This window comes from Pseudophryne corroboree, chromosome 12 (genome assembly GCF_028390025.1).
Source record: "Pseudophryne corroboree isolate aPseCor3 chromosome 12, aPseCor3.hap2, whole genome shotgun sequence".
Lineage (NCBI taxonomy): Eukaryota > Metazoa > Chordata > Amphibia > Anura > Myobatrachidae > Pseudophryne > Pseudophryne corroboree.
The window spans coordinates 22,380,876-22,407,882 of NC_086455.1; the positions used below are offsets into that span (position 1 = coordinate 22,380,876).

Below are 27,007 nucleotides of genomic sequence, written 5' to 3' on the forward strand. Positions count from 1 at the left end.
AGACTTTTCTTAGTGAATTTTTTAAACAGCACACTGCAGTTATGCTTATTGTATACTTTGTATCCACTTAATGTGTAGCAGATGTTGATACTAAAACCAATGATTACCACAGAGTTTTCTGTGGCAAATATTCGATACAATGTTAACAATCTGAAGTCTGTATCCAGCTAGCACTGTATTCAGCCGCTGTGTTGTTGCTTTGTTTTGCAGAAGTATAAAGAACTTTTTACTGCCAAGTATCAAGGCATTAACAGCCATAAAGAGTTCACAGCGGTTCTTTTAGCAACTTCTCTCTAGGAGAGGTAATAGCTGTGTAACATGGCCATGTTAATAGGTGTAGATATAAATATTTTTACCACATCCTTTTTCTGGGTTTCGAAAGCAGTTCCTTGTCTCCCGGCTCTGGTGCTGCAAACCTTTCTGTGAGCCTTATCCGGGGGTTTTGGTGGCCAATCCCAGCAGTTTAGGCAGGTCTTAGTTATGTGGCTCACCAGCTAGGTCTCGAGCGTGATACTTGTAAAAGACGCATTTCCCCGCCTGTAGTTCAATCAGCGGCTTCCTCAGTCAGTAAAGAATGTGATCACTGGTCTCTTCCTTTTATCCCCCACATTACGGCCTATGCGCATGCACACCTCACACGCTCTCCGGGTCCAGTTATTAATCCTCCTTCTCAGCTGTGCGGTGGCTCGGTATGTGTGCTTGCGTGCTACCTTTACTATCCAAGCCATTTTCTATCCGTTTCACCAGCCTGTGAGGCGCATGTCATTTAGAGTCTCTATATACTTCATATTAATAAGGACAAATATGTATGGTCGTTTATCTTATATGTTAATACAATATAGCAGCCAGCCTTATTGTCCTTTTGTCCATTTATGGACTATGTTGTAGGTAATATAGCCACCATCATTTATGGCTGCAGTTTTAGTTCTATTACCTACATTTATCACATAGATTTAAATTATCATCAGGCCAGTACAATGTTATTTTGATCACATCATATAACCAATATTTCCATAGAAAACATATATATCTATACAAATAATAAACATAAAATAATAAAACTGAGCTTACATATTTTCTAACAATAGTTTATTTTTGTTTCCATTTTGTCTATTGTTTTTCTTGTTTCTTTCTTTTTCATAATATCTAGGACCAATTTTATCCGCACACTTGTCATATGCACCTCACTATTACATAAATATTCTCTCTCACTAATATATCCATATTTCTTTTAAATTTACATACTACGTATGCGGATATCTATCTCGGGATAAATCATATATTAGTATTTTTAATACCATTATGAATCTTCTCAAGAAATAGAACATTATATTATCAACTTTCTCCCAAATATGTATTGTACAGCCTCACACATCCATCGAGACTATACTACCAAAACGCTATTCCCACCCATGGTGTGTTTTCATCCCATATAAGGACCCCATATTATATTCTGAATTCCCATAATACTACCATGATCAATAATCTATATACAGCGAGGTTTACGTTATTCTAATGTAGCCTTTATCTTCACACCATCATGCGTGACCCAGATGGACATCTGGTGTCAAACGTGATGTATTCTTAAAAAGGTATCCATGTGATGGATCAAGGAATACTCAAATCCCCCACACTGGCATAGCCCCATATGAAAATATCAATATGTTAGGTTCACCCTTACCTGCAGAAAAACCCACCCCAAAAACTACTTCAATTTTGGTTTACTTTTCTTATTATGTATTTTTTCTACTTTAACTAATATGGTTCAATTCTACCATATCGTTCAAGCCCTCTGGGTATAGTGTATCTAGTTGATATATCCAGAAGGCCTCCCTACGACATAATGTGTTGAATCTATCTCCACCACGTGCAGTTACTTTAATTTGTTCAATCTCCATCACTCTTACATCTTTTAATGTGAACCCTTTGCAATGTGCAATGTGGCTGGACAAAGGATGTGTTCTCACACCTTTGTTCATGATTCTCCAATGTTCCATGAACCTGGTGTGTAGCATTCTAGTGGTGCGCCCCACATATTGTTTGCCACAGCCACACTGTACAACGTAGATTACGAACACCGATCTACAAACATGTATTGCATCCGGTGTTACCACATTTATGAAATCCTGGAGGTCTGATAGGCATCCAAGCATTTACCAGTTGTGATTTTTCAATTTTTTGCACATAGTGACTATTTGTCAATCTTTGTTTTAGATTTTCAGATCTCCTAAAAATCACATTTCCTTCCAGATTCCCCTTTCCACTTAGTATTGTGTCTAATTTCAGTAGTTCAGAATTTCTTAATAATTCTTTTAATGTCGTAGGAGTAATTATTAAATTTAGTTACAAAGAGAGATGATCTATCACATTTTTCTTTCTTTTCTCCAGTCATACTCTCTCTTCCTCCATCTCTGTTTCCTCTCTATATTCAAAAGTTCATCCCTCTTCATAGTGTCTACTTCATTTTATGCTTTCTGTAACATTTCCCTCGGGTAACCTTGTTCCACAAATGAATTAAAAATCAATCCCACCTGTTTGTCAAAATATTCTTTAGTTGAACAATTTTGCTTGATTCTAATGAACTGCCCCTTGGGGATATTATTAGTTTTACTATGGTTAATTGTACATTTTAAACCATATTTACTTGCATTTAAACTGTAAAAAAATTGTGTCTATAGAGTGTACATCCCCATCCCAAACAAAAAATAAATCTATATATCTTCCATAGAGGACGAGGTTCGCCCCGAACTCACCCCCCCCCCCTTCCCCCACACATGCTCCTCCTCAAACCGTCCCATGTACAGGTTGGCAAAGCTCGGGGCAAACCTCGTCCCCATTGCAGTCCCCCATGTCTGTAAATAAACTTTAGTGTCAAATAAGAAATAATTAGGTTTCAAAAGAAACTCTGTTGAATCTAGTATGAAGCCACGCAGGGAGTCTGACAAGGCTGGATCACCATCCAGATAATATTTGACTGCACTTATCCCCAAGTCATGTGGGATATTTGAATAGAGTGCTTCAACGTCACATGTTATTAGGGAATATCCCCCCTTCCATTTGACAGTACTTATTAAATTCAAGAAATGTTTGGTGTCCTTTATATGTGATCTAAGATTCCCTATGTGGCTCTGAAGGTGAAAATCCACAAATGAAGATAAATTATTAGTGAGTGACCGAACACCTGAAATTATCGGACGAGACGGGGGTGAAATAAGTGTCTTGTGGATTTTGGGCAAATAATAAAATGTGGGTGTGACAGGATGTGTATCCAACAAAAACTTAAATGTTATAGTGGATATTGCACCACTGCATATGGCATCAAGCAGATCTTTAAGCTCCTTTTGATATTGGGCGGTGGGATTGTGTGGTCCAATCTGATGTTGAATAGACTATTACTCAGCTGGCCATGAGCTTCCTTCAGATAGTCCTCTGCATGGAGTATCACAATCCCACCGCCCTTATCTGCTGGCTTGATTATGATGTTCTTGTCTGAATATAATGTTTTTAGGGCTTTTCTATCACCACGCTGTAGATTATCCCTAAAACCTCCTTTCTCAGCTTTTTCACATAGTTCCTTAAACTGTTCTAATGTGCTGTTTTAAAAACTTTCAATATAAACTTCAATATTACTGGACTCGACAGTCATAAGGTTGACCACTGAAATAGGACGACACGGTCATGAGGTCGACACAGAAAAGGTTGATACGAGTTTTTTTAGGGGTTTTTTTGTGTTGTTTTCTTTGTAAAGTGACCAGGAACCCCAATTAGTGCACCGTGTCCCCTCGCAGCTTCGGGCAAGGTTACAATTTCCAATCATAGTCCACGTGGATAGTAAAGTAAGTTAAAAACTAACATGTAAAAAAAAAACCTCATGTCGACCTTTTCATGTGTCGACCTTTGCTATGTTGACCTTCTGTCCATGTCGGACTAATGCATGACCTAAAGACCAGATACCCTTTGAACTGCAGCACCTGCATCAAGGTGATTATATATTTATATATACAGTAGAGCTGTGGGATTTTACTTTGAGAATCTGATCCTAATGAGTCTGCTGCCTGAGGACCCAACGGTAATGTCAGCCTCATTATGTAGACCAGGCAGTACAAATATTGTATGAAAGACACCATCTGTCTGCTCTGTGTCAGCCAACAATACAGGAAAATATATTTCACAATTAACTCTTAGGGGTCTATTTATGAAGCAGTGCAAAGAGCAGGGGCGGAAGTCCCGGAGGCAACGGAGTCAGTTGCCGCCGGGCTCCAGCCTTGAAGGGGGCACTTGGCTCCTTCATTGTCCCCTCGTCCATGTAGTGCAGGAAAGGCACCCGCTGATACGGAAGGCATTTCCGTCAGAGTGCCGTAATACCTGCAGTCAGACTCCGCATCAGTCTAAATTACAGTGCTGCCGAGTGAAGAGCTGAGCATCATTAACGCGGCACTCCCCACCAGTGACCTGGACATAGTGCTCTGGGGGTCGCAGTCATCATGTAACATCCGACTGCGACCCCCAGAGCACTGTGTCCAGGTCACCGGTGAGGAGTGCCACGTTGATGATGCTCAGCTCTTCACTCGGCAGCTCCTCTAACAGGAAGCACCCGTCAGGCTTTCAGCACACTGAGCAGTTGGATGTGCTGAGGAGCCGAGAGAAAATAAAAGTGTTCGGCCATGCGCGGCTGTCACTCTGTGTGTGGACGGGAGCCGGGAGTCGTGATAGCAGCAGCTGCATCACAAAGGTCTGGTGGCACACAATAACTCTTTAGTAATTGCAAGCCCTGTGGTGAGGTGTGTGTGTGAGTTGAGCGGGTGTCTATATTCTGTGGAGGGGGTAAGGGAGGCGGGTGTCTGTACGTGCTGCAGGGGTGAGGTGGGTGGATGTCTATGTGCTGTGGGGGGGGGGGTCAAGTGTCTGGATGTGCAGCAGGGGTGAGGTGAGTGGGTGTCTATGTGCTGTGGGGGGGGGGGGGGGCAGGTGTCTGTATGTGCAGCAGGGGTGAGGTGGGTGGGTGTCTATGTGCTGGGTGGTGTGGTGAGCGGGTGACTATGTGCTTGGGGGGGAAAGGGGGCAGGTGTCTATATGCTGTGGGGGGATATGAGCAGGTGTCTGTATGTACTGTGGGGGAGGGGAGCGGGTGTCTATGTGCTGTGGGGGGATGTGAGCAGGTGACTGTATGTGTTGGGGAGGGGAGCGGGTGTCTGTATGTGCTGTGTGGGGGAGGTGAGCGAGTGTCTATGTGCTCTGTGGGGGAGGTGAGCGAGTGTCTATGTGCGGTGGGGGGGGGCAGGTGTCTGTATGTGCTGCAGGGGTGAGGTGAGTGAGTGTCTATGTGCTGTGTGGGGGAGGTGAGCGAGTGTCTATGTGCTGTGGGGTAGAAGGTGAGCGGGTGTCTGTATGTGCTGCTGGGGGAGGCAGGGTGAGCAGGTGACTGTGTGTGCTGCGTGGGGGAGAGGAGCGGGTGACTGTATGTGCTGCTGGGGGGATGAGCGGGTGGCTGTGTATGTGCTGCAGGGGGGCAGGTGAGCACCGGTGACTATGTGCTGAGGGGGGTGAGTACCGGTGACTATGTGCTGAGGGGGGTGAGCACCGGTGACTGTATGTGCTGCAGGGTGCGGTGAGCTATATGACCGATGGGACCCAGAAAAAGACAGGTAAAACCCCCATTTTTAAAAGTTACCCACTTTTTGGGGGGCTCAGTGTGATCACTGTTACTGTGTGGTTTAATTTGTAAGTGGCACTACTGTGACATTACAGAATAAGGGGCACTACTATGTGACAGGATGTGAATAAGGGGCACTACCGTGTTGCGTAATGTGAATAAGTTGTATTATAGTGCAGTGTAATGAAAATAAGGTTACGCTACTGTGTGGCGTACTTTGAATTGGGGGTACTGTTGTGTGGACACACCCATTCACAGTGAGACCACACCTTTTATTGGTGCTGTCTCTATTTAGCATGTGGTGAGTGAAGGGGGGGCACCAACATCTATCTTGCCTCCGGGCAACTGGGAGGAAGTTACGCCACTGGCAAAGAGTGGAGAATAGGACCAATGGAGACGTTGCCTATGGCAACCAAGTAGCTTTGAAGGAAGCCTTTATCAAGTACATTCTATAAAATGTAAGGGAGATGCTGATTGGTTGCCATGGACAACTTCTCCACAGGTCTATGCCTCCACACTTTTCACTGCTTCATGAATAGACCCCTTAATGTGTTGTTGTTGCTGCTGACTGACTTTCTGATCACGGTGGCAGTTTATGCTAATACAGGAACATACCTTTCAATGTGCGTTGAGCATTGTGACGTATCCCGAAACTCATCGCATGCATATTGGCATTCACTAAATGTGTATGCATGAAGATTTTAGCAAAAGACAGTCCTCCGGATAAGAAATGTCCTTGCAGTGTGGGGTGTTCCGGGTTTAATGACCTAGATTGGGTCCCACAGAGGTTTGACTACAAAATAGCATTTTCTGCACCCCACCCAATAACAGAAACGTATTAGCTACAGGTCCATCTGGTCTGAAGAGTACTAGTATGTATACAGATGTACCCTGCTTAATCTAGCGTTGTTTCACCACATGGTGCGAGACAATTGCCGTGACTTAGACACGCCACAAAGAGTAGCAATCCAAATTTTGGGCTAGATGCATCACCGCGTGAAGAGTGAAAATCGAAAAGTGATAAAGTGCCAGCCAATCAGCTACTAACTGTCATTTTTCAAACAGGGCCTGTGACATGGCAGCTAGAAGCTGATTGTTTAAATGGAGAGAGAAAACGTTCCAGCCACTCTCCAAGCGATGGTGCATCTAGCCCTGTATGTCTCATTAGTATTGTAGCTGCTCACAGGGTACCGGGCAAACTAGATTAGCACCATTGTCGCAAAGGAATTGCTATAAAGTCCATAAGAACAATGATGATATATGAAAGCTGCTAAAGAACGTCCTTAGTGTATAGCTGTATCTACATTCAATCTAAATATTTAAACTATGAAGCCTGAGGTCTATTAGCAATAGGCAAAATGCTACAAATCTGTTCTATCTTGAGTCTGTATTAAGATAATGTAAAATGCTTAGTCAGTCGCGTCTCTGTTATTATACACGGCCGAGTCCCATTATTATAACCACTTCCTATATGTGACATCGGCAGGGCGTAGCCCATGAAGTACGCCACGTGTCGTGCGCTGGCTTGGTGGGTATATACGGTGTGTGATAAGCCGTCTGCACACATATCACTCATTGCTGTCATGTGTAAAAGGGGCGATTTATCAGAGCTGCAATAAGGGATAATTATCAGATTTCGGGCCAAGGGCGGCAGTATATCTGACACAACGCAGTGTGTGACCTGTCCGCGTGCTGCTGTGGTGACGGTGATCGTGACTGGATGAACGGCACCATTGTGAATAACTGACATGGAAACTGTGGAGCACCACGTGCCATTGATGTGAGGAGTGAATGTCGGCTATGATGGTGTGTAAGGGACAAACGACACACCAGTGGAGCAGCTCACCATCACAATGTACCTGGGGCTACCAGACGTATGTCTAACATGGCAGTTCAGCCCGTCTCCTGTTGTCCATGCTGCACACGGCGGTTACTCTGCCTATTAGCTGGTGCTCATAATAATGTGACTCCACCGTGTAGTAACACTTTCATTTATACCGGTAAATACTCAGAGGACGCCTGTGATTTACCATGAGGTGGGTACGGTGGTAGAGGGGGTGTGGTATGTCAATCATAATGCCGGCATAAGAATGCCCATGTGGTCGTAATGCCAACATGCTTAGCATGTCTACATTGACTGATAAGATGTCTACACTGACCCGGTCAACAATCATCATGAAGACACTGATGAAATGTCAACATGTTAGAATGTCAACAACGGGGACATACCTGGTACTGACTGCTGCAGCGGAATCTTCCGGGTCCTGGGTGTCATGTGACGGTCAGTTCTGACTTTCTAGTGAATATTCTCCCCTTAACCATAATCTCTACACCTCCCTCTGTCTCTTACCCCCCCCTCCCAATAGCCTAACCCTGGCTTGCCCCTAGTGCCTGACTAACCCCCTCATCACATAGTCTGACCCTAATGTTGACATTCAATGTCAGGATTTCATGTGTCGCCATTGACAGCAAAAAGTCCATGGAAATAATTTTTTAATATTGCCAACTATGATTTTATTAGTAAATCTCCGCCCCTTTCTATTTTGCTTATTTTCAGGGACCCATTAACCCGTTTCCGATTACCTGCACTGCTGGGATCCCAGGTGACAGCGATTTCTACGTAGCCGCAGCTTAACGTTATAACACCCCTTTCACACCGCACAAATAACCCGGTATAGACCCAGTATATTGCCAGGTCAACAGGGGTCGCTATGAAAAGGCCAATGGCGAATTCCTAGGTCGCCTGACCCAGTAATTCAACTCAGGAATAAAGCAGTGTTATTCCTGGGATGAATACCGGGACAGGGGCAGTGTGAACGGGTTGCCGGGTCGGTGCGACCCAGGACCCGTTCACTACATAGGTGAGAGGCGGCGCGGAGATGAGCTCATCTCCCAGCGCCGCCTTCAGCCCCCGATTCCGGCTCCACCCTCCGCTGCTATGGCAACCCGACCTGGCATATTTCCAGGTCAGGGAGCCAGTTGTTCGGGTCAAATTCCGGGTCCCACCCGGTAAGGACCCGTTTCCAATTACTGGGTGGGACTCGGCATTTGCAATGTGAAAGGGGTATAAGCCTAGGTACACACTATACAATTATCTGTCAGATAATCTGCCAGATTTAGCTGGTTGGAATGAAAATTTTTTTACTGGATGAGAGCAAATGGCCATTTGCTCCCAAAAATGGCAAAATGGACAAAAACAGTTGTTCATCCAAGTTGGTTACATTTGTGTTTAACTAGTTTGTATGAACGACAGGTTTTATTAGGTTTCCAGTGTTTGGGAGCAAATGGTGGATTGTCATTTGCTCTCATCCAGTACCAGATTTTCATTCCAACCATCTAGATCTGGCAGATTATCTGGCAGATAATTGTAGAGTGTGTATCTAGCTTTAGTCTTAATTTCTTTCTTTATCTGCACCCAGTTGGCAAAGGCATTCAAATTCTCATCATTTGCAAAGTAATTGCGCTGGTAGCCCAAAGCTGTGTGGGGAAGAATGCCTTCTTGAACCACGGCGCCCCGGAGTATCAGACCTTTTTTCACAGCACCCCTGGGCCAAAAAGGTTCTTATTGAGAAAGTCAAAAATATTAAAATGAATTAAATTGCACTTTGCGGTCATCCTTAGGTTCCGTTGTGTGGTTGTAGACAGGGTTGCGCTTTTGTTTGTCCGTGTATTTGACAACTAGCAGCCACCAGCACTGGTTTCGTCTATCACACTAACCATAAATATTATTTGGACAGGTACTGGACTACCAATTTGTGTCACCCTGCGAGTGCTCTACAGCACCCATTTTGGGAACCAGTGGTACAGCGTCCTTATAAATACATTTTTCCTATCAAGCAATCTCTGTGGACCAGGAGGGTGTCAGGACCAATAATAAATCCATTTTGTAGGGACCACTCCAAAGTAAGAATTAATTTTATAGGCAGATATTGTATAATGAGAATATAAACTGCAATAGTGACATATGTTTGGGTAATGGTTTTAGCAGAGTCTCGTGTCCAGAATTTATCTGTGTGAAAACCATGTTCTTTGGACACCGTACTGTATACAGAGGCCAATGGCTGACATCCAGGTCACTGTAAGGGCCAATCGGAATATACAAGCAATTGAGTACAGACAATCACCGCACTCTCAAAATTTCCATCACGGCCTTGTACCCAAAATAATGGGCTTGATGTATCAAGCAATGAAGAGAGTCTAAAAGTGGACCAGTGGAGACCAATCAGCTTTAAAGGTAGCATCTGTCAAGTACAGTCTACAAAATTATAGGCACAAGCCGTCGCAGATTGGTTGCTATTGGCAACTTCTCGGCTGTTCGGTACATCAGCCAATTGGGGTCATTCCGAGTTGATTGCATGTAGCAACATTTTGCTGCTCCTGAGTTCAACTGGATGCCGCCTATGGGGGAGTGTATTTTAGCATAGCAAGGCTGCGATCGAATGTGCAGCCCTGCTATGCTAAAAAAAAAGTTTCAAGCAAAACAAGACTAGCCCTGCAGCTACTTACCAGTGCGACGGATCCAGCGATGAAGGTCCCGGCTGTGACGTCAGACATCCGCCCTCCAAACGCCTGGACACACCTGCGTTTGACTTACCACGCTCGGGAAATGGCGAGTAGACGCCCCGATCCTCCTTCCCGCTGTCAATCTTCTTGCGATCGTGCCTGCGACCGCTTTCATCGGTCCCAACGTCGTTGACTGATGCGGCCGTCGCTGGGCAATGAGGCGCATGCACAATGCCAACGACGCACAGCCGCAGTTCTGATCCATTCGCACCGCATCGAAGAACCACTGCGTGTGATCGGGTAGGAATGACCCCCCAATATACTGTATCCCACATACAATACAAATACAAGGACAGACTGTCATTTGAAATAATTGTTTACGGAAATTAATTACAAAAGTGCATAATACAGCATTTACTAGAATAATGGTGTATTTTAACGACTGCTCAGCTCATAGTCGCCTGCAGTGACACAAAGGGGTTTGTTATTTTGTACACTGTGTATCTCAGACAATCGCCGGCTCCTGGCGAGCTTCCTGTCCATTCTTCCTGCCCTTCCTGTCCCCCTGCCCACAAAAGAGATTCCAACTGGAAAATTGGATATTTGCTTTTCAATGCAAACACAGCCTGAAGAGTCCATCAATCTCTCAGAGTCGGGGGAAGGGGGGGAATGGGGAGATTTAATTGCCATCTCTGGCAGGCTCTTTCTGTGACAATAGCAGATGGTATTTTTGTAACTGTGACAATGGTGCGTAGTTTGCAAAACAAATACTTTGTTCAAAGCAGAGCCTCATGTAACATGTGCGCCTTATGCACCATACACACAGGACGATGTTTTCTATGCGATGTGTCTAGAACGCTTAGAAATTAAGCACGGATTGCTCCGTGTGTACACCCCATAGCGATGGTGATGTGTGGTCCCTTGCGTCTCCATCGCCCGCTCAGATCTTTAGCACATGCAGGCAAGATCTACTGTAATTAGATCGCCTAGCATGTGCATAAAGAACACTGGTAGCACAGATCACTCAGCACACATCGCTGTGTGTATAGAGGTGTATAGCGACGTGTGCTGAGCGATCTGTGCTAACCTAGGGGGTCATTCCGAGTCGTTCGCTCGTTGCCGATTTGCAAAATGCGCATGGTACGCAGAGCGCATGCGCTTAGTTATTTAACACAAAACTTAGTAGATTTGCTGTTGCTCGTGCGGTGCTTTTCAGTCGCTCTGCTGATCGGTGAGTGATTGACAGGAAAGGGGTGTTTCTGGGTGACAACTCAGCGTTTTCACGGCGTTGGCTAAAAAACGCAGGCGTGCCAGGGAAAAATGCAGGAGTGGCTGGACGAACGCAGGGCATGTTTGTGACGTCAAACCAGGAACTAAACGGACTGAGCTGATCGCAATCTAGGAGTAGGTCTGGAGCTACTCAGAAACTGCAAGAAAATATTTAGTAGCAGTTCTGCTAATCTTTCGTTCGCTATTCTGCTAAGCTAAGATACACTCCCAGAGGGCGGCGGCCTAGCGTGTGCAATGCTGCTAAAAGCAGCTAGTGAGCGAACAACTCGGAATGACCCTCCTAGATTGATAAGCACAAGTCGCCCCGTGTGTATGGGGCATTACTCCCAATGTCTGGCTGTTCTATAACCTGTAAAATAAAGAACCAACAGAGCTGGCTTTATATAGGAAAGGGTGGTGTGGTTATGTATAATCAGTGTGTCTTTGTTAACTTATTCACAATGACACCGTTCCTCCACCCAAGCCTTCTCCTCATGCTTACCGAGTTTATAAAAAAAAATTCTGATAAAAAATTCTGGGTGGCGCAACCGTGTCATACTGACCCCACCACCGGGGTGTTCATAGCTGTGATTTACTGCACATCTACAGGGGTTGGGATATGATGACACAATTGAATGCAAACCAACGAGCCGCCAGCTTCATTGAAGAAACCGGAGACCTGCCAACACGGGCCACCGAGATTTGTGACTCTTAGAGAGTGGCAAAATTCTTCTCCTATTGTCATGAGTGGATGTGAATGGGGCAATCTACCACCAAGGGCCGACTTGGGAGAACCCTTGTGTCCACACAGACCTACTGTATTCAATTACAGCACAAACACCACTTTGGTTAAAGCCACCTCGGCACAGTTATTATAAGGGCAGGTAAAAGGTGGGTATAAATGATGGAAGACACTATAAGAGTTGGAGGTAACCACAGACAGATGGAATTATCGGTTTGCAGCAATGGCTCAAATGAGACAATATAGAATAACGTCACAGTATGCACTCAACTCGCACACTTATTTATCACACAACCTCCTGTGATACACACAGTATGCCTGGTTTCACATCACACTGCTACGGAAAACTACACCACAATTTAACACTAGCTAATGCTAAACATCCTACAGTACCTGGGCAATGGTGGAGAACCGGGCTTGTTGGGTACCGTCGGAGCACTTACACTTGTGAGCCCAGGCCATGCGTTGTGTGATATAAAAAGTAGAGATGTACCATACACTAGGCATCTAGTCGCACAGAGAGGACGTCTTGACGTATTACAGATGCAGCTAAATTCTGCTCAGACTGTACCAAAGGCGCCAGGCTGTGACTTACCTGCACAGGATATTGGGTCTAATTCAGACTTGATCGCTGTGCTGCAATCAGATAGCCACCGCCAAAGGAGAGTGAAAACCCGCCCCGTGCAAGTGTACGAATGCATGCGCACGCCATGCAAAAATTCCGCCAGACAGCGGACATCTGCAAATCCATTCGCAACTCACTCACCATCAAATGATGTTTCTAGTCTGTGCGCAGCCCAGGACTTACTCCTCCAGTGCGATACAAACAGGCTGATCGTGGGCCGGAGCTGACATCACACACCCTCCCTGAAAACGCTTGGGAACGCCAGCATATTTCCTGACACTCCCAGAAAATGGGCGGTTACCACCCCCAAACGTCCACTTCCGGTCAATAACCTTGCGTACGCCTAGCGATCTAAATTTTTGCCCCACCCTGTCGCTGTTTGTCGACTCACCAGCGCATTGTGGTGCATAGGCATGCGCAGTAATTCGACAATCGGACGCTGTGCAAACCGCGATCAGGTCTGAATCAGGCCCTTTGTTATAACTTAGAACACAAGTTCAAAGGGGGTCATTCCGAGTTGATCGTAGCTGTGCTAAATTTAGCACAGGTACGATCATGTTTCCTGACATGCGGGGGGACGCCCAGCACAGGGCTAGTCCGCCCCGCATGTCAGTCCGCCCCCAGCTCCTGCGGCTGGCTGGGAGTTATTTGTCGCTGTTGCTGGCCGCAGCGGCTACATGAGAAGTCACGCAGCCGTCGCGGCCCGCCCCCTCAATGGTCCATCCACGCCTGCGTTGGCTGGACCACTCCCCCTAAACGGCGGTTTTATGCCGCTGTTCAGCTCCCTCCCGTCCAGCAACTGCCTCTGCCTCAGAGGTGATCGCTAGGTAACGAAAGCTGCCATGCGCCGGCGCACTGCAGCGCATGTACAGTTCCGACCCGATCACTGCGACAAACTGCAGCGAGCGATCGGGTCGGAGTGACCCCCAAAGTCACAGATGACGCACTATGGAACTCAGCACGAGGAAAAGCCGTGGCCGCCGCATGCGTCTCACATGCAGTAGCCCTGGCTTTTACTTGTGCAGAGTTCCATTGTTACACAGATTCAGACTCCGTCGCACACAGATGTACACGTCGCTCGCACGCCCCAGCGGTCAGTGCACACTAGCAATGCAGTTCTAACACTTCCAGTTGTTTAATTAATGTGAATAAGAGGCACATGCTGAGTGACATACGCTCTGGGGCCGCCCAGTACCTGGCGCACAGAGAATGGCACCACAGTACATTCCCTTTATATAAAACATGGCAGATGGTCATGGAGAAATGTATGCCAATATAACAATATACAGCCAGGGCCTGATCAAGTGGTGGCGCTGCTGCACATGCTCTAGCGTCTGTTGCCGGAGCCATGGGTGCGCCAATATGCAAATTAGTTTCATCCTTCCCCTTGTGTGCTACCATGTGCAGCAATGTGCGAGCCCTGAGACAGCCGTAATCAGCGCCCCTACATGCAATAGCACCCCTGGTGGTTCTATGTGGACCACCATTGGCGCACCATCAACACTTGTACCTGTCTATGGCAGGCGCAGTGTCATGGCCTCTGTCGGAGTGGCTATGCCAACAACACTCCCATTACACGCCCATGCAGCGGGGTTTTTGTGCTCCATTTGGGCAGTCTCCCAGACATCGCCCGGGAACACCCTTGAATTTCTGCTTCTATTACCACCGTTTCCGTACACAATAGCGCATCTGTACGCACTCTCAGGGTAATGCATGCGCGGTAGAGGATTCCAGAATATTTTGTGCACACACCGGCATTGCGTGGTGTTTGCGTCCAACTCTACCTCAGACGCGGAGTCTCACTATTACACAGTACATGGCAGAAAATTCCATACATCAACTTAAATGAGATTACAGTCTCAAATACTAAAAAACTAAGGCCCAGATTTATCAAGCCGTGGAGAGTGATAAATAGCACAGTGAAAAAGCACCAGCCAATCAGCTCCTGTCTGTCATGTTACAGGCGGTGTTTAAAAAATGACAGAAGCCGATGGGTTGGTATTTTATCACCGTACTATTTATCACTCTCCAAGGCTTGATACATCTGGGCCTAACATAAAACCACTACAAGCCTGGTACACTTGTCACGGCGGCAGTTCGCTTCTTCAGGCAGTTATAAGGTGTTGTGAGATACAGTAGTAACTGTAAATGATAATATATGGACCTCCCATGCGTGGTAAGCTACCAGTCTAAGCGCACTCTTTGACAATAGTGAGTAATGACTTACTGGTGGATGAGCCTCCTGTCCTGGGTTGCGTCAGATCCAGACCGTCCTCAGGTTACGATATTTTCTCACTGACTGGTCACCTGTACCTGATTCTCCCTCTCAGTTAAAGGTCTCATTAAACTCTCCCAGGGTTGGTGGATCTGGGTTACAAGTCCCCAGTGGATGCTGGATGGGACTTGTAGTTCCATAAGATTCGAGCAGTTTAACTGTACTCTTTCTATAGCACAGTCTCTGCTTCTGCTAGCTTGTAAATGCAGAAAGATGGCATGCTGAGCCCTGTAGTTCCACAGATATCAGAACTAGGAACACTACAGCTTCTCACCTCTTTAGCTCTCTTCCCAAATCTGAGTGGGATTCTCTAATAACCCTGCCCCTTTTCCCAGCCTCTTGGGTTTCTGGGAAAGGAGACCTGGGTCCCAATTTGTACACAAAAAGAATTTGCTCAGTGGGACTGCATCCGGGTGATGGACGTTTCATTACTTCCACATGATACCTCCAGCTGGAATTTGATAGGCATTATAGCTCCTGTTAATTAGGGTTGCCATAATATCCCTTTAATACGTGATACCTATGATGTACACAGGGTCTGTGGCTGACAACCAGGTGAAATGTAGGCTTGAATTTAGCCAGCCAGAGAACCTGTGTAATTCATAAGAGTCCAAGATGAAAGGGATAGTATGCAACACTACTATTAATTGTGTTTTTACGCAGGCTGATGTGGGGTGGCTTATCCGCAATCAATCGTTGTTTAAGAAAACAATATCTATATAAGACGTATATACAGTACATATTTATATTTCCCTAGTTTAAAATGTTTTATTGTGTGATTGCATACAGTACATATTTATATTTCCCTAGTTTAAAATGTTTTATTGTGTGATTGTCACAAACAAATGTATTTTATTTAAATGAGACGCCTCCCTTTTTCCTATGACGCAAAGCAGACATATAATTCCAATATCCGTCTCACCAGCTCAGTGGAGCCTTTCTCTATACTGAGACTTCTAGCGCTGCACAGGTCTTTTTCATTTACAGCAGGTGATTACAATTTAGGGGTCTATTCAATTCAAGTCGAAATTCCCGACTTGTCGGAAAAATGGCAGTTTCCGACATTTTAAGGTTGAATCCAGATTCAACCTATTCAATCAAACTGCCGTTTATCCGACAAGTCAGAAATTCCAACTTGTCGGAAAACACGTGGATCGGCGGATTAGCCGCGGATCCACGTGTTTTGACAGATTAGCACCCGTTGTCGGAAACGGCCAAAACCTGTCGGATTTGGCCGCAAATTGAATACTGAAATGTTGGATCCTTTCCGTTGGAAAGGATCTGACAACAATTGAATAGACCCTATAATTGTACTACTGAGATGGATCTCTATGGGATTGTTAATTAAAGCCCTACAACACTTGTTCATTCAGTTCTTTCAGTTGCCTAAACAACAGGTTCTCAAATTTGGTCCTCAGGACCCCACACGGTTCATGTTTTCCAGGTCCCCTGTGGATTTTTAAAATGTGACAGTTGGTGATACACAGTGCACCTGCCGGGTGACTTGTAAAACGTAACCTGTGTGGGGTCCTGAGGACAATAGGGCAGATGTATTACGCCTGGAAAAGTGATAAGAGCAAGGTGATAACGCACCAGCCAATCAGCTCCTAACTGTAAATTTACATATTGTAGCTGATTGGCTGGTGCGTTATCACCTTCCATTTATCACTGCTTTATCACTTCTCCAGGCTTAATACATCTGCCCCCGAGTTTAGGAACCACTGTTCTAGGTTATCCTAATGGTAGGTAGTGCTGTTGGCCCTGATTGCTTGTACTGTTCCTTTTGCTATATTGTAGGTCCTAACTCATGCACGTAACTCCTATAAGTGTGTGGTACCAAACCCTGGAAACACACAACATGGTGACCTCCAGACTCCATGACATCACGCTGCACACCAAATCTTAAGGTGGGTACACACTAGGCAATATGTTCCTCGAGCGATATCGCCTAGTGTTTTCCCTCCCCTCCCGGGCGGCCGGCATAGTGTGTACACATTGAGCGATATCTTTAATAATATTGCTCAAAGACGTCACGCCGCGGCCGGCCCATGCATGCCATTTTGGACGATAAGTCCAAACTAGCAGTATGCGCAGCCGACAGCAGTGGACGATAACAATGCGTGGGACCGGGCATCATTCATCGTCCGTAGCATATACTCTGGGCGATATTACAAACGATAACGCTCAGAAGTGGGAAAATGAGCGATAACATCTGTTTTATCGCCCGGTGTGTACGCACCTTTAGAACCGCTTTGCTTAAACCTCAATGGAACTATGGCCCTAGGGCAGAGTTTCAGAAATCCGTTATTACAGTCCAGGCTTTAAGGATATCCTTGCATGAGCACACGTGACTTAAGGCCTCCGCACATCAGTGGCAATGACAGCCAGGTCGGGTAATCTGGAATATTAAATATTTTTAAAAATCCTGATTCCGATTAAGAATTTCCACGATTACCAGACGGATTGGGGGTTCCGTCAGAACGGGGAATCCAGCTGCCTGGTTTATAGGGGCCTTTAATTAGTACCTCAATCAATTTGATTTAACCACCTGGACTTAAGCATGCATATCCTTAATACGCAGAGGCTGTGCTAAAATATGCAAATGCTGAAAATGGAGCCTTCTGTAAATAGACGCCTCCTCTCGGCTTCTGTGATTTGCTGCTGGGTCCGATTACCCGCATCAGATCGTCTGCACGAACGTCAGCCATTTGGGTAACCTAGGAAACGGGGCTGTCACACCCTGTTTCTGGAACGCTGGCGGTGACAATCATGCTGCGGCATAGGGGACACTGTGACCATCATTGCATGCATAGTACAGACCCTGCGCAGATCTGAAAACATCACAGATGTATGGAAACCGGTGGGTCAGCGCACATCTCTCGATCTGGCCACTAAGGCAGAGATGTACATAAATCTCTGATGTTTGTTAAACTGCGCATGCGTTGGACCTGTACTGCACCTGTGCAGATTGGGTCCTACGTCCCAATATCTCGGCCCCAGTCTGAATGGGTTTCAAGCCAATGTGACACAGCTGGAAACCCATGTTCAGTGACCTGGGCTGGACCCAGGATTACAGTGTAAAAAAGGGGTATTACCAGTATCTTAGCCAGTGTCTGACTTGGGCAGGAAGGGTCCACTGGTGCAAGGCAGTGATAGGGGCCCATGCTTTAGGGGTGGGCTGTAGAGTATACAGCCCACAGACAACATGGAAACTATAGTACGTGGTCAGTGCATCCGATCCATATTCCTGCTTTACAGAGCCGGCCTTAACCAATATGATGCCTTAGGCAAGATTTTGGCTGGTGCCCCTAGCACCACCGCTGGTTCCGCCTCTGACCTTGCACTTCTTTCCCAGCACCATCACCCCTCATCCATAGCAGTCCTTATTTTGGTGTTTGTACCCCCTATTTTTTAAATAGGAACAGTGTGCACATTTGGCGCACAGCCCAAAAAGGGGTGTGTTTTTGCTGGCAAGGGGCATGGCCACACAATAGTAACCCCAATTCCAATTACGCCACACAGTACTGCACTTTATTCACATTTGATCATGCGATAGTTTCCATAATTCATATTACATCCCACAGTAGTATCACTTTACCTTATAAACTTTACTCCTCACAGTAGAGCCCCTTATTCACATTACATCACACTGAATTGCTCCTTATTCACATTACACAACACCCTATTGCTCTTTATTCACATTAGATGACACAGTAGTGCCCTTTCCATACACGCCACATAGTAGAGCACCTTAAACACATAATGCCACACAGTAATGCCCCTAACACATATGAGATACATTATTAATGTCCTTATAAAAATAATGTGCCTTACACATTATGACAACCTTTAGTAATGCCCTTTTACACATAATGTCCCTTACACATATGCCGCAAATTATTAATGCCCTTATACACATAATGACACACATAGTGCCCCCTACACATTTGCTGCACATTATTAGTGCCCCTATACACATAATGACACATACAGTAGTACCCTGTTACACATATGCCGCACATTATTAATGCCCTTATACACATAATGACACACATAGTGCCCCCTACACATTTGCTGCACATTATTAGTGCCCCTATACACATAATGACACACACAGTAGTACCCTGTTACACATATGCCGCACATTAGTAATGCCCTTATACACATAATGACACACATAGTGCCCCTTACACATATGTTGCACATTATTAATGCATTTTTACATGACGCACATAATGCTCCTTACACATATTCAGAACACTACTGCACAACCAACCCACTCACATGCACACAGCACTCACACTGCCACTAACACTGTGACCTCTGCCTCTGCTTGGATACAGATGTGTCCTCATAAATCTTGTCTCGATGCGAATGTCGGACACATTTTTTTTTATGAAAATGCATCTTATTTGCACTTCTATGTGGCTAGGATGTACAAGCAGCTTCTGCTGATTCAAATGATATGCAGCATGCCTATATACTGTGTGAGACTGTGGCTGTATCTGCATATGAAATGCTACACACAGAATATAGGCATGCCGCATATTATTTTAATCAGCAGAAGCTGCTGATGCCCCTAGGCATATCAAATGCCCTAGGCAATTGCCTAGCTTGCCTCGCCGGCTCTGCTGCTTTAGCAGCTAACTGACCCTGTAATAGAGTAACAATGTATAATTTGTGCTGCCTGAAACCTGCCATTGGGAGAAGAGATGTGGCCCACTGGGGATTTCCCCTGTACTCCTGTGGGCCAGTCCGACCCTGATCTTAGCTCTTGCCTCAACTCATAGGCTACTACATTTGGGTCTTAGATGTAAAATATTATTATCATGGACCAGATATGGATAATAAATAACATAATGTTCTCTACCTATAGGCGGTCAAGCTGGTCTTCCTGTCCAGGTGAACGGACTGCTGCACGGAGCTGTTACTATGTCTATCCCGTGGAACAAGACACGCCCTGTAAATTTCGCTAGCTGGAAGTACAGCAAGAATGGAACCCCAAAAGCAATCCTGGATACTAGCAAACCACCTTATAACATATATAACTCTCAGTTCTCTGGTCGCCTGGAAGTGACGGACAGCTTAATGACGGTAACTATTAAGGATCTGAGAGAGGAGGACAGCGGAATGTTCTCTTCAGAAATTACTACTGAAGATGGAACTGTAGATACGTTTTCATATAACATCACAATCTATGGTATGTATTGTTATAGAGGCACCAGGTTACACAAATCAGTAATGATCAATAACTGGAGAAGTTTGCGATGCTGCTGAAACAGTGAATTCTCATGTGTTTGTCATTAATCATCTGTAGTTATTATTATACTATCAGCAATATAATAAAACTTTTATATCAGGATTAGCCTTTGGGCACTGATCTTGTAGATAGCAGCACAATAATGACAGGGGTGCATAGTCATTTACCACACACAACCCCGCTTTCATACATGAGGAGAACCGGTAACTTCCGCACTTACCGTGTGCAATTACCGTCTTCCCATCTGTCGCCACTTCATACATCTACCCCTGAAAGCTGTATTCATTATTCATGTCCTGCGACTTGAAAATGTCCGTGAAGCAGCAGATGAATAGATGATATTAAAGCACATGTATAAGATGCACAGGTGTAGTGTAGTTCTGTCACCTATAGCAACCAATCAGATTCTAGATTGAATGTTTACAGATGTGTCCTCATACACCTAGCCTCAGTACACCATACAACGTTCATCTTGGTGTATCATAGTGTCTTTTTCTTTAAGTCTTGTATCTTATGCATATCATAGACGCAGCCAAACACCACTCACAGTGCAGACACGCTGAACTTTGAGTGAGAAGAAGCCGTAGTCTCAGCATCATACAGTAGTACTGTGTCTACAGGCAGGGGGCGCTTTAACAGAGGCATTGTGCCAGAGTCTACTGCACATGTGCAGGTCTCCGGAAACATGGCGTCCACTACGTTTCGGAGACTAATTTCACTACTGCACGTGCACGGCGGTCATTTTGGCTGTGATATTTGCCAAGGCTGCAGCTCCTGGCGCAGGACTCTAGAAAGGTAAGTATTAAACATAGGTGCAGTGTGTGTGATATGGCCCCCCCCCCCTGGACTCAGGGGGGGGCCCATGTGTACCGCAAACACTGCACCCATTATAGAAACGCTAATGTATACAGGATCAGACTCACACAGATATACAAATGTTGCAATGATTAAAACACTAATATTGTTGCACACTTGTGGCACTACAATGGTTATGGCGTGCACATGCTATCATCATCAAATGATTACTATGGCCCTAATTAATAAAAAATATAGTACTGTATCAGTCATTTAATATCAATTATATTTTTAATTTAAAGAAAGTGTATGGTAATTTTGTTAAGTATTAAATAATCACCAGCAGTAAATCATACCTTCCAAATTACTGAGCAAGTTTCCGGATCTATAACATGCTTACCATTGTTCCATCGGGTTGGGTATGTGTGACCGACCTACATCCCATTCCATCTAAATGTCCTGGGATCTCAACAACTCTGTGTTAGAAATGCAGGAGTGTTTCAGAGCAGTCAGGAAACGTTATCTTTACATACATTATACAGTAGAGCAGTTTCACTTGTAAATGTGAAAGAGCTCATAAGTATTAATCATAGAGCATGGATGTAAGTAAGTAAGTTTACAAGTAGAGAAGAAAATACGAGACCACCCAGGAGGATAGGAAACCACAGTGATATTCTGGCAGAGCGTATACATACTGTAAACACAAGAATATCTTGGAGTCTTTTATAGTTTATTATAAACACTAAATAGGGAATATAGTTAGGGAGAGGGGGAAGTGCCAGAGAAAGGAGATGTATAAAAGTAGAGGAATGGTATGAGGCACTAGCATACCTCCCAACACAACCCTCTCCAGGAGGGACAAAATGCTCTGCCTCTGGATTTATTTCTTAATTTATAATTGCCATCACCTGTGATTTACAGGTTAATGGATAAGAAAGGTGTTTCAGCAGAGGTGATGACAATCATAAATTAAGAGGGAAGTCCTGGAGCAGAGCATTGTGTCCCTCCTGGAGAGGGTCATGCTGGGAAATATGCACTGGGGAAGGAATGTATCAAGCATCACATTTTGAATGTGATACATCCCACCACTTACTGCGGGTTGGGTACGAAATCCCGATGTTCAGGATGTCGACAGTGGCATCCTAATGGTCAAAATACCATCAGTTCTTAGTAAACATTTTCACCCTAACCACCCTCTCCTGCAGCCTACTCCTACCCTTCCCCTCCTGCAGCCTAACCCTACCCCTCCCCTCCCGCAGCCTAATCCTACCCCTCCTCTCCCACAGCCTAACCCTACCCCTACCCACTCGCAGCCTAACCCTACCCCTCCCCTCCCACAGCCTAACCCTACCCCTACCCACTCGCAGCCTAACCCTACCCCTCCCCTCCCGCAGCCTAATCCTATCCCTCCCCTCCCGCAGCCTAACCCTACCTCTACCCTCCCGCAGCCTAATCATACCCCACCCCTCCCGCAGCCTAACCCTACCCCCCCTGCAGCCTAACCCTACCCCTTCCCCCCCTGCAGCCTAACCCTATCCCTACCCTCTGGCAGCCTAATCCTACCCTTCCCCTCCTGCAGCCTAAACCTACCCCTCCCCTCCCGCAGCCTAATCCTACCCCTCCTCTCCCACAGCCTAACCCTACCCCTACCCACTCGCAGCCTAACCCTACCCCTCCCCTCCCGCAGCCTAATCCTATCCCTCCCCTCCCGCAGCCTAACCCTACCCCTACCCTCCCGCAGCCTAATCATACCCCTCCCCTCCCGCAGCCTATCCCTACCCCCCCTGCAGCCTAACCCTACCCCTTCCCCCCTGCAGCCTAACCCTATCCCTACCCTCTGGCAGCCTAATCCTACCCCTCCCCTCCCGCAGCCTAACCCTACCCTCCCGCAGCCTAATCATACCCCTCCCGCAGCCTTACCCTACCCCCCCCCCCCCTGCAGCCTAAACCTATCCCTACCCTCTGGCAACCTAATCCTACCCCTCCCCTCCCGCAGCCTAACCCTACCTCTCCCCTCCCGCAGCCTAATCCTAACCCTCCCCTCCCGCTGCCTAACCCTACCCACCCGCAGCCTAACCCTACCCCTCCCCTCCTGAAGGCTAAATCAGTGATTTAACCAATTTGTCTGAACAACAGGTTTTGTCTATTTTCCAGTGATTGGGAGCAAACGGTCATGTGCTCTCATCCTTTGCCAGATTTTCATTCCAACCAGCGAGATGACCTGCAAGATAACTGTACAATGTAGGCCCAGCTTAATGGGCCCTACACACTTGCCGATGGGTATAAGCGATATAAATGATCTCGTTCAGTAATGAATGATAAATTGTTCAAATCGCTCAGTGTGTATGCACCAATGAACGATGCGCTGCCCCGCAGTCATGCATCGTTGGTTTTCCCTCGTTTAGCATAGCAAACCAATTTGGATGATGGTCGTTAATTGTTGAAAATGAACATCATCCAAATTGGAAACATCGGCAAGTGTGTAGGGCCTATAAGTCTCTGTGCTGTTTATTATTTAGTATTAAATGCTTATATTAATGATTGATATATGTTGATAGGAGGTTTAATATGTGAACAGCTGTGCAAAGCAAACATAAATAAATAAATAATAATAATAGTTCAGCTTACAGGACCTCAGTGGCTGGAAGGCAACAGGCAGATTTCCAGACAATTTAACGGCCTGTGTTGCAGGGATCAGAGCTTGCAGAAATAAATATGAATATTCCGCATGAGACATCCAAATCAGGATATACAGGATTATAAATGCAAATTAATGATGCAAATACCAGACACAAACTGAGAGCTCTACAGTATTTAATAAACTAATAAAAGGCTTTTCTCCAGCATTATAGCAGGAGAAAGCCAAAACTATCACCTCTCCTCATTTAGTAAAGGGAAAAGTGTGGAGAAATGACAGATTTTCTTTTCCATTATCACATTACGGAAACCCCCATAGGTAGCAATGCTGGCTTCACAGGAATGATATTTATATAAAATAGAAAGGCAAAGACTTACATAACGCCATCTCTGCATGTCTGCACTGGATACAAGCAGGAAAGAGACGGTTCTCTTCCTAAATTCATGCAGATGCTTTCACCCACTGGCTTCTCCAGCACCATTCTGCAAATGTACAGAATATGGGGGTGGGGTGTGACAAAAGACACTGTATATAAACTCGTTACCAATATAGGCCTAGGTCCTATCTCTGTCACCCAGTGGTGTATCTGTAATGGGTGCAGGGTGTGAGGTACACTCCTGGGATACCAGCGTGTAGAGAGAAATCAGCTCCATAAAGTGATTGCAGCATGTTTTCCTGAACAGTTGCATCTTGGATACCAGTTCCTAGCCCAGGAGCCGTGTGGTTCAGGTGACCGGCAGTTGGGAGACCGTCGGTCACCATACCGACACCGGGAACCTGAGTTTTAGATGGCCAGCATGGGGGGCGAGCACAACGAAGCCCCTTGCAGGCTCGCTGCACTCCCCACAGGTTCTGTTCCCACTCTATGGGTGTCGTGGACACCCACGAGTGGGGATAGTCCCTGTGAGTCGGCATGCTGACTGTTGTGCTTTCCCCCACTTGGGATTCCAGTGTCGGTATAGTGATAGGCGGTCTCCCAACCAGCGGTCAAATAACCGCATCCCCGCAGGAGGAAATGATCCTATTAACTGGCTGCCTTACAATGATCATTATATTCTTAGATATTGATGTTTGCGATGAGATTATTTGGATCATTTCAGACTGTCCTTGTGTTTTATTCTGATTACAGAGCCGGTTCCAATTCTAGATATAAGGGCTGAAGGGAAGTCTGTAACCAGTGACTGGTGCAATGTTACTTTTTATTGTTCCGTCCCATCAAACACATCAGCCTTGTCCTACAACTGGAGATACAGACACAACAACTCTGAGCATTACCTGTATAATAATGGTGCCACCACCCAGGTGTCACTGCGGCCGGAGTACTGGGACATGGAGCTCCTGTGTGTAGTACACAACCCAGCAGATCAGAAGAATGTCTCTCTCCACATACAGAAGGAATGTAATTTATTAGGTGAGAAGAATAGAGCACATCTAGATCTTCTGTGTAAGCAGCTTCCTAGAGTAGATTGCAGATCATTAGCAAAATCCCAGCCGCATCTGTGCGGAACTCAAAATCAGGCCCCAAGAAAGAGTGTGACGCCAAATGCAGCTCTATACGAAACAAGCTCTTACATCCAACTCATACCTGACATTTTCTCGTTACAGCTATGGAGGGCCATCGCAACCATCATGTTATTGTGATCATCGTTTCTTGCATATCGATTGTTCTTGTAATAATGGTAATAATGAAGATTTGTATACCAAGAATGAAAAGAAGAAAAGGTAGATATGTTCACACTAAAAAGGCTGGTCACACATTAATGGACCATGAATTGCGGAAACAATTTCAAGAAACTGAGAGTTTATAGCATTCTATGCGTAGTTTCCGCTGTCTGTGAAAGTGACAAGTGCAGCCATTGAGATATAATATAAGAGCTGAGATCAGTAATACCCCTTTTACCCCAAGCCACTATGAATTAGGAAGTCACTAAAATAACTATATGCTGGGGAAATAGGAGTATCCTAATATATTGAGGAAACTCGGGAGTATCCCAGAGTAAACACGCAGGGCCAAAATACACACTCTGCAGGCCCCACCCCCAAACAGGTGATGTTATGATGTCACATTGAGGGTGCAGAGCTTCCGAGACCACCTATAAGAGGAGTGCTAACAGCATCCTGAGGATGCTCTGTGCAACACTACAAGTTGCTGGGACCGCCTATAAGAGGAGTGCTATGAGCGCCCTCCTAAGGATGCTGCAGGCAACACTACCAGCAGCAGGGTGAGTATATGGAGTGCACTATGATTCTACAAGGTTCAGGCTGCTGTTCCTGGCTTCCTGCAAGCTACAGTAAATGCAGGTGCCATGGGGCTGTGTCGACACTTGCGCAGACCTACTTAATGGCACTGTAGTCAAGTATGCTATTAATTCACTAGAAATTCGTTACTGTATAGCCCGATGTCACACAGAGAAAACTTGAGACCTGGGGTATAAGGTGAGACATGAGGAACAATGGGGGGAATTTAATAGGCTAAAAGAGACAAACAGCAAAACAGAGTGCACTCTCTTCCTCTTTCCTATTAAAGCATGATAATCCACTTATAGTGCATCATTTGGGGCCAGATGTACTAAGCCTTGACAAGTGATAAAATGGAGAGTGATAAACTCATACTTGCCTACTTTTGGAAAAGCATTTCAGGAGATTGTGAAAGTAACACCTATCAGAGTGGACGTGTCCTGCTACATCTGAGAGGCGTGTCATACAAAATGACTTACACCCAAAGTTAGTCTTTTACTTACTTACTTACCCAAAGTTAGTAAGTAAGTAAAGGACACTGATATTTTTCAGGATTTGTTTGTGGATTGTGTTCAACAAGAGGTTCCATATACTGTAAGTGGCCACGAGAAACCTTATGTAAAATGCATGTAGCCATAGGGATCATTGTGCCTTATAACCAATGCAGGAAAGTGGCACTGATGATCCCATTTGAATGTATGTATCTCTGATTTCTTTCCCCCCCCCCTCCAAGAATGTAACAGCTACAGTACATAATGGTGGTAAGGTGCAATCAGGGAGATTGATGGTCTACTAAGGGAGTCAGGGAGATTGCTACTATTTCAGGGAGTCTCCTGCAGAATGCGGGAGGGTAGGCAACTATGAATATTACCAGCCAACCAGCTCCTAACTGTCATTTTTCAAACAGGGTCTGTGACATGGCAGGTAGGAGCTGATTGACTGGTACTTTATGACTCTCCACTTTATCACTTATTAAGGCTTAGTACATCTGGCCCATAGAGAGATAGCC

General features: G+C 45.6%; 1 protein-coding gene across 3 annotated transcripts in view; it reads left to right on the forward strand.

The window, feature by feature from the left end:
• LOC134980384 (SLAM family member 5-like) overlaps window positions 1-27,007 on the forward strand; it is a 74,861-nt gene that overhangs the window by 27,432 nt on the left and 20,422 nt on the right. For 2 of the 3 annotated variants that reach the window (XM_063947185.1, XM_063947186.1), the window contains exons 2-4: window positions 19,944-20,267; window positions 24,890-25,171; window positions 25,366-25,482. In XM_063947185.1, coding sequence (XP_063803255.1) covers window positions 19,944-20,267; window positions 24,890-25,171; window positions 25,366-25,482 — 723 coding nt within the window. Of the gene's footprint in view, window positions 1-4,572; window positions 4,733-19,943; window positions 20,268-24,889; window positions 25,172-25,365; window positions 25,483-27,007 lie in introns of those variants that run through there. The other variant, XM_063947187.1, reaches the window with a different exon arrangement.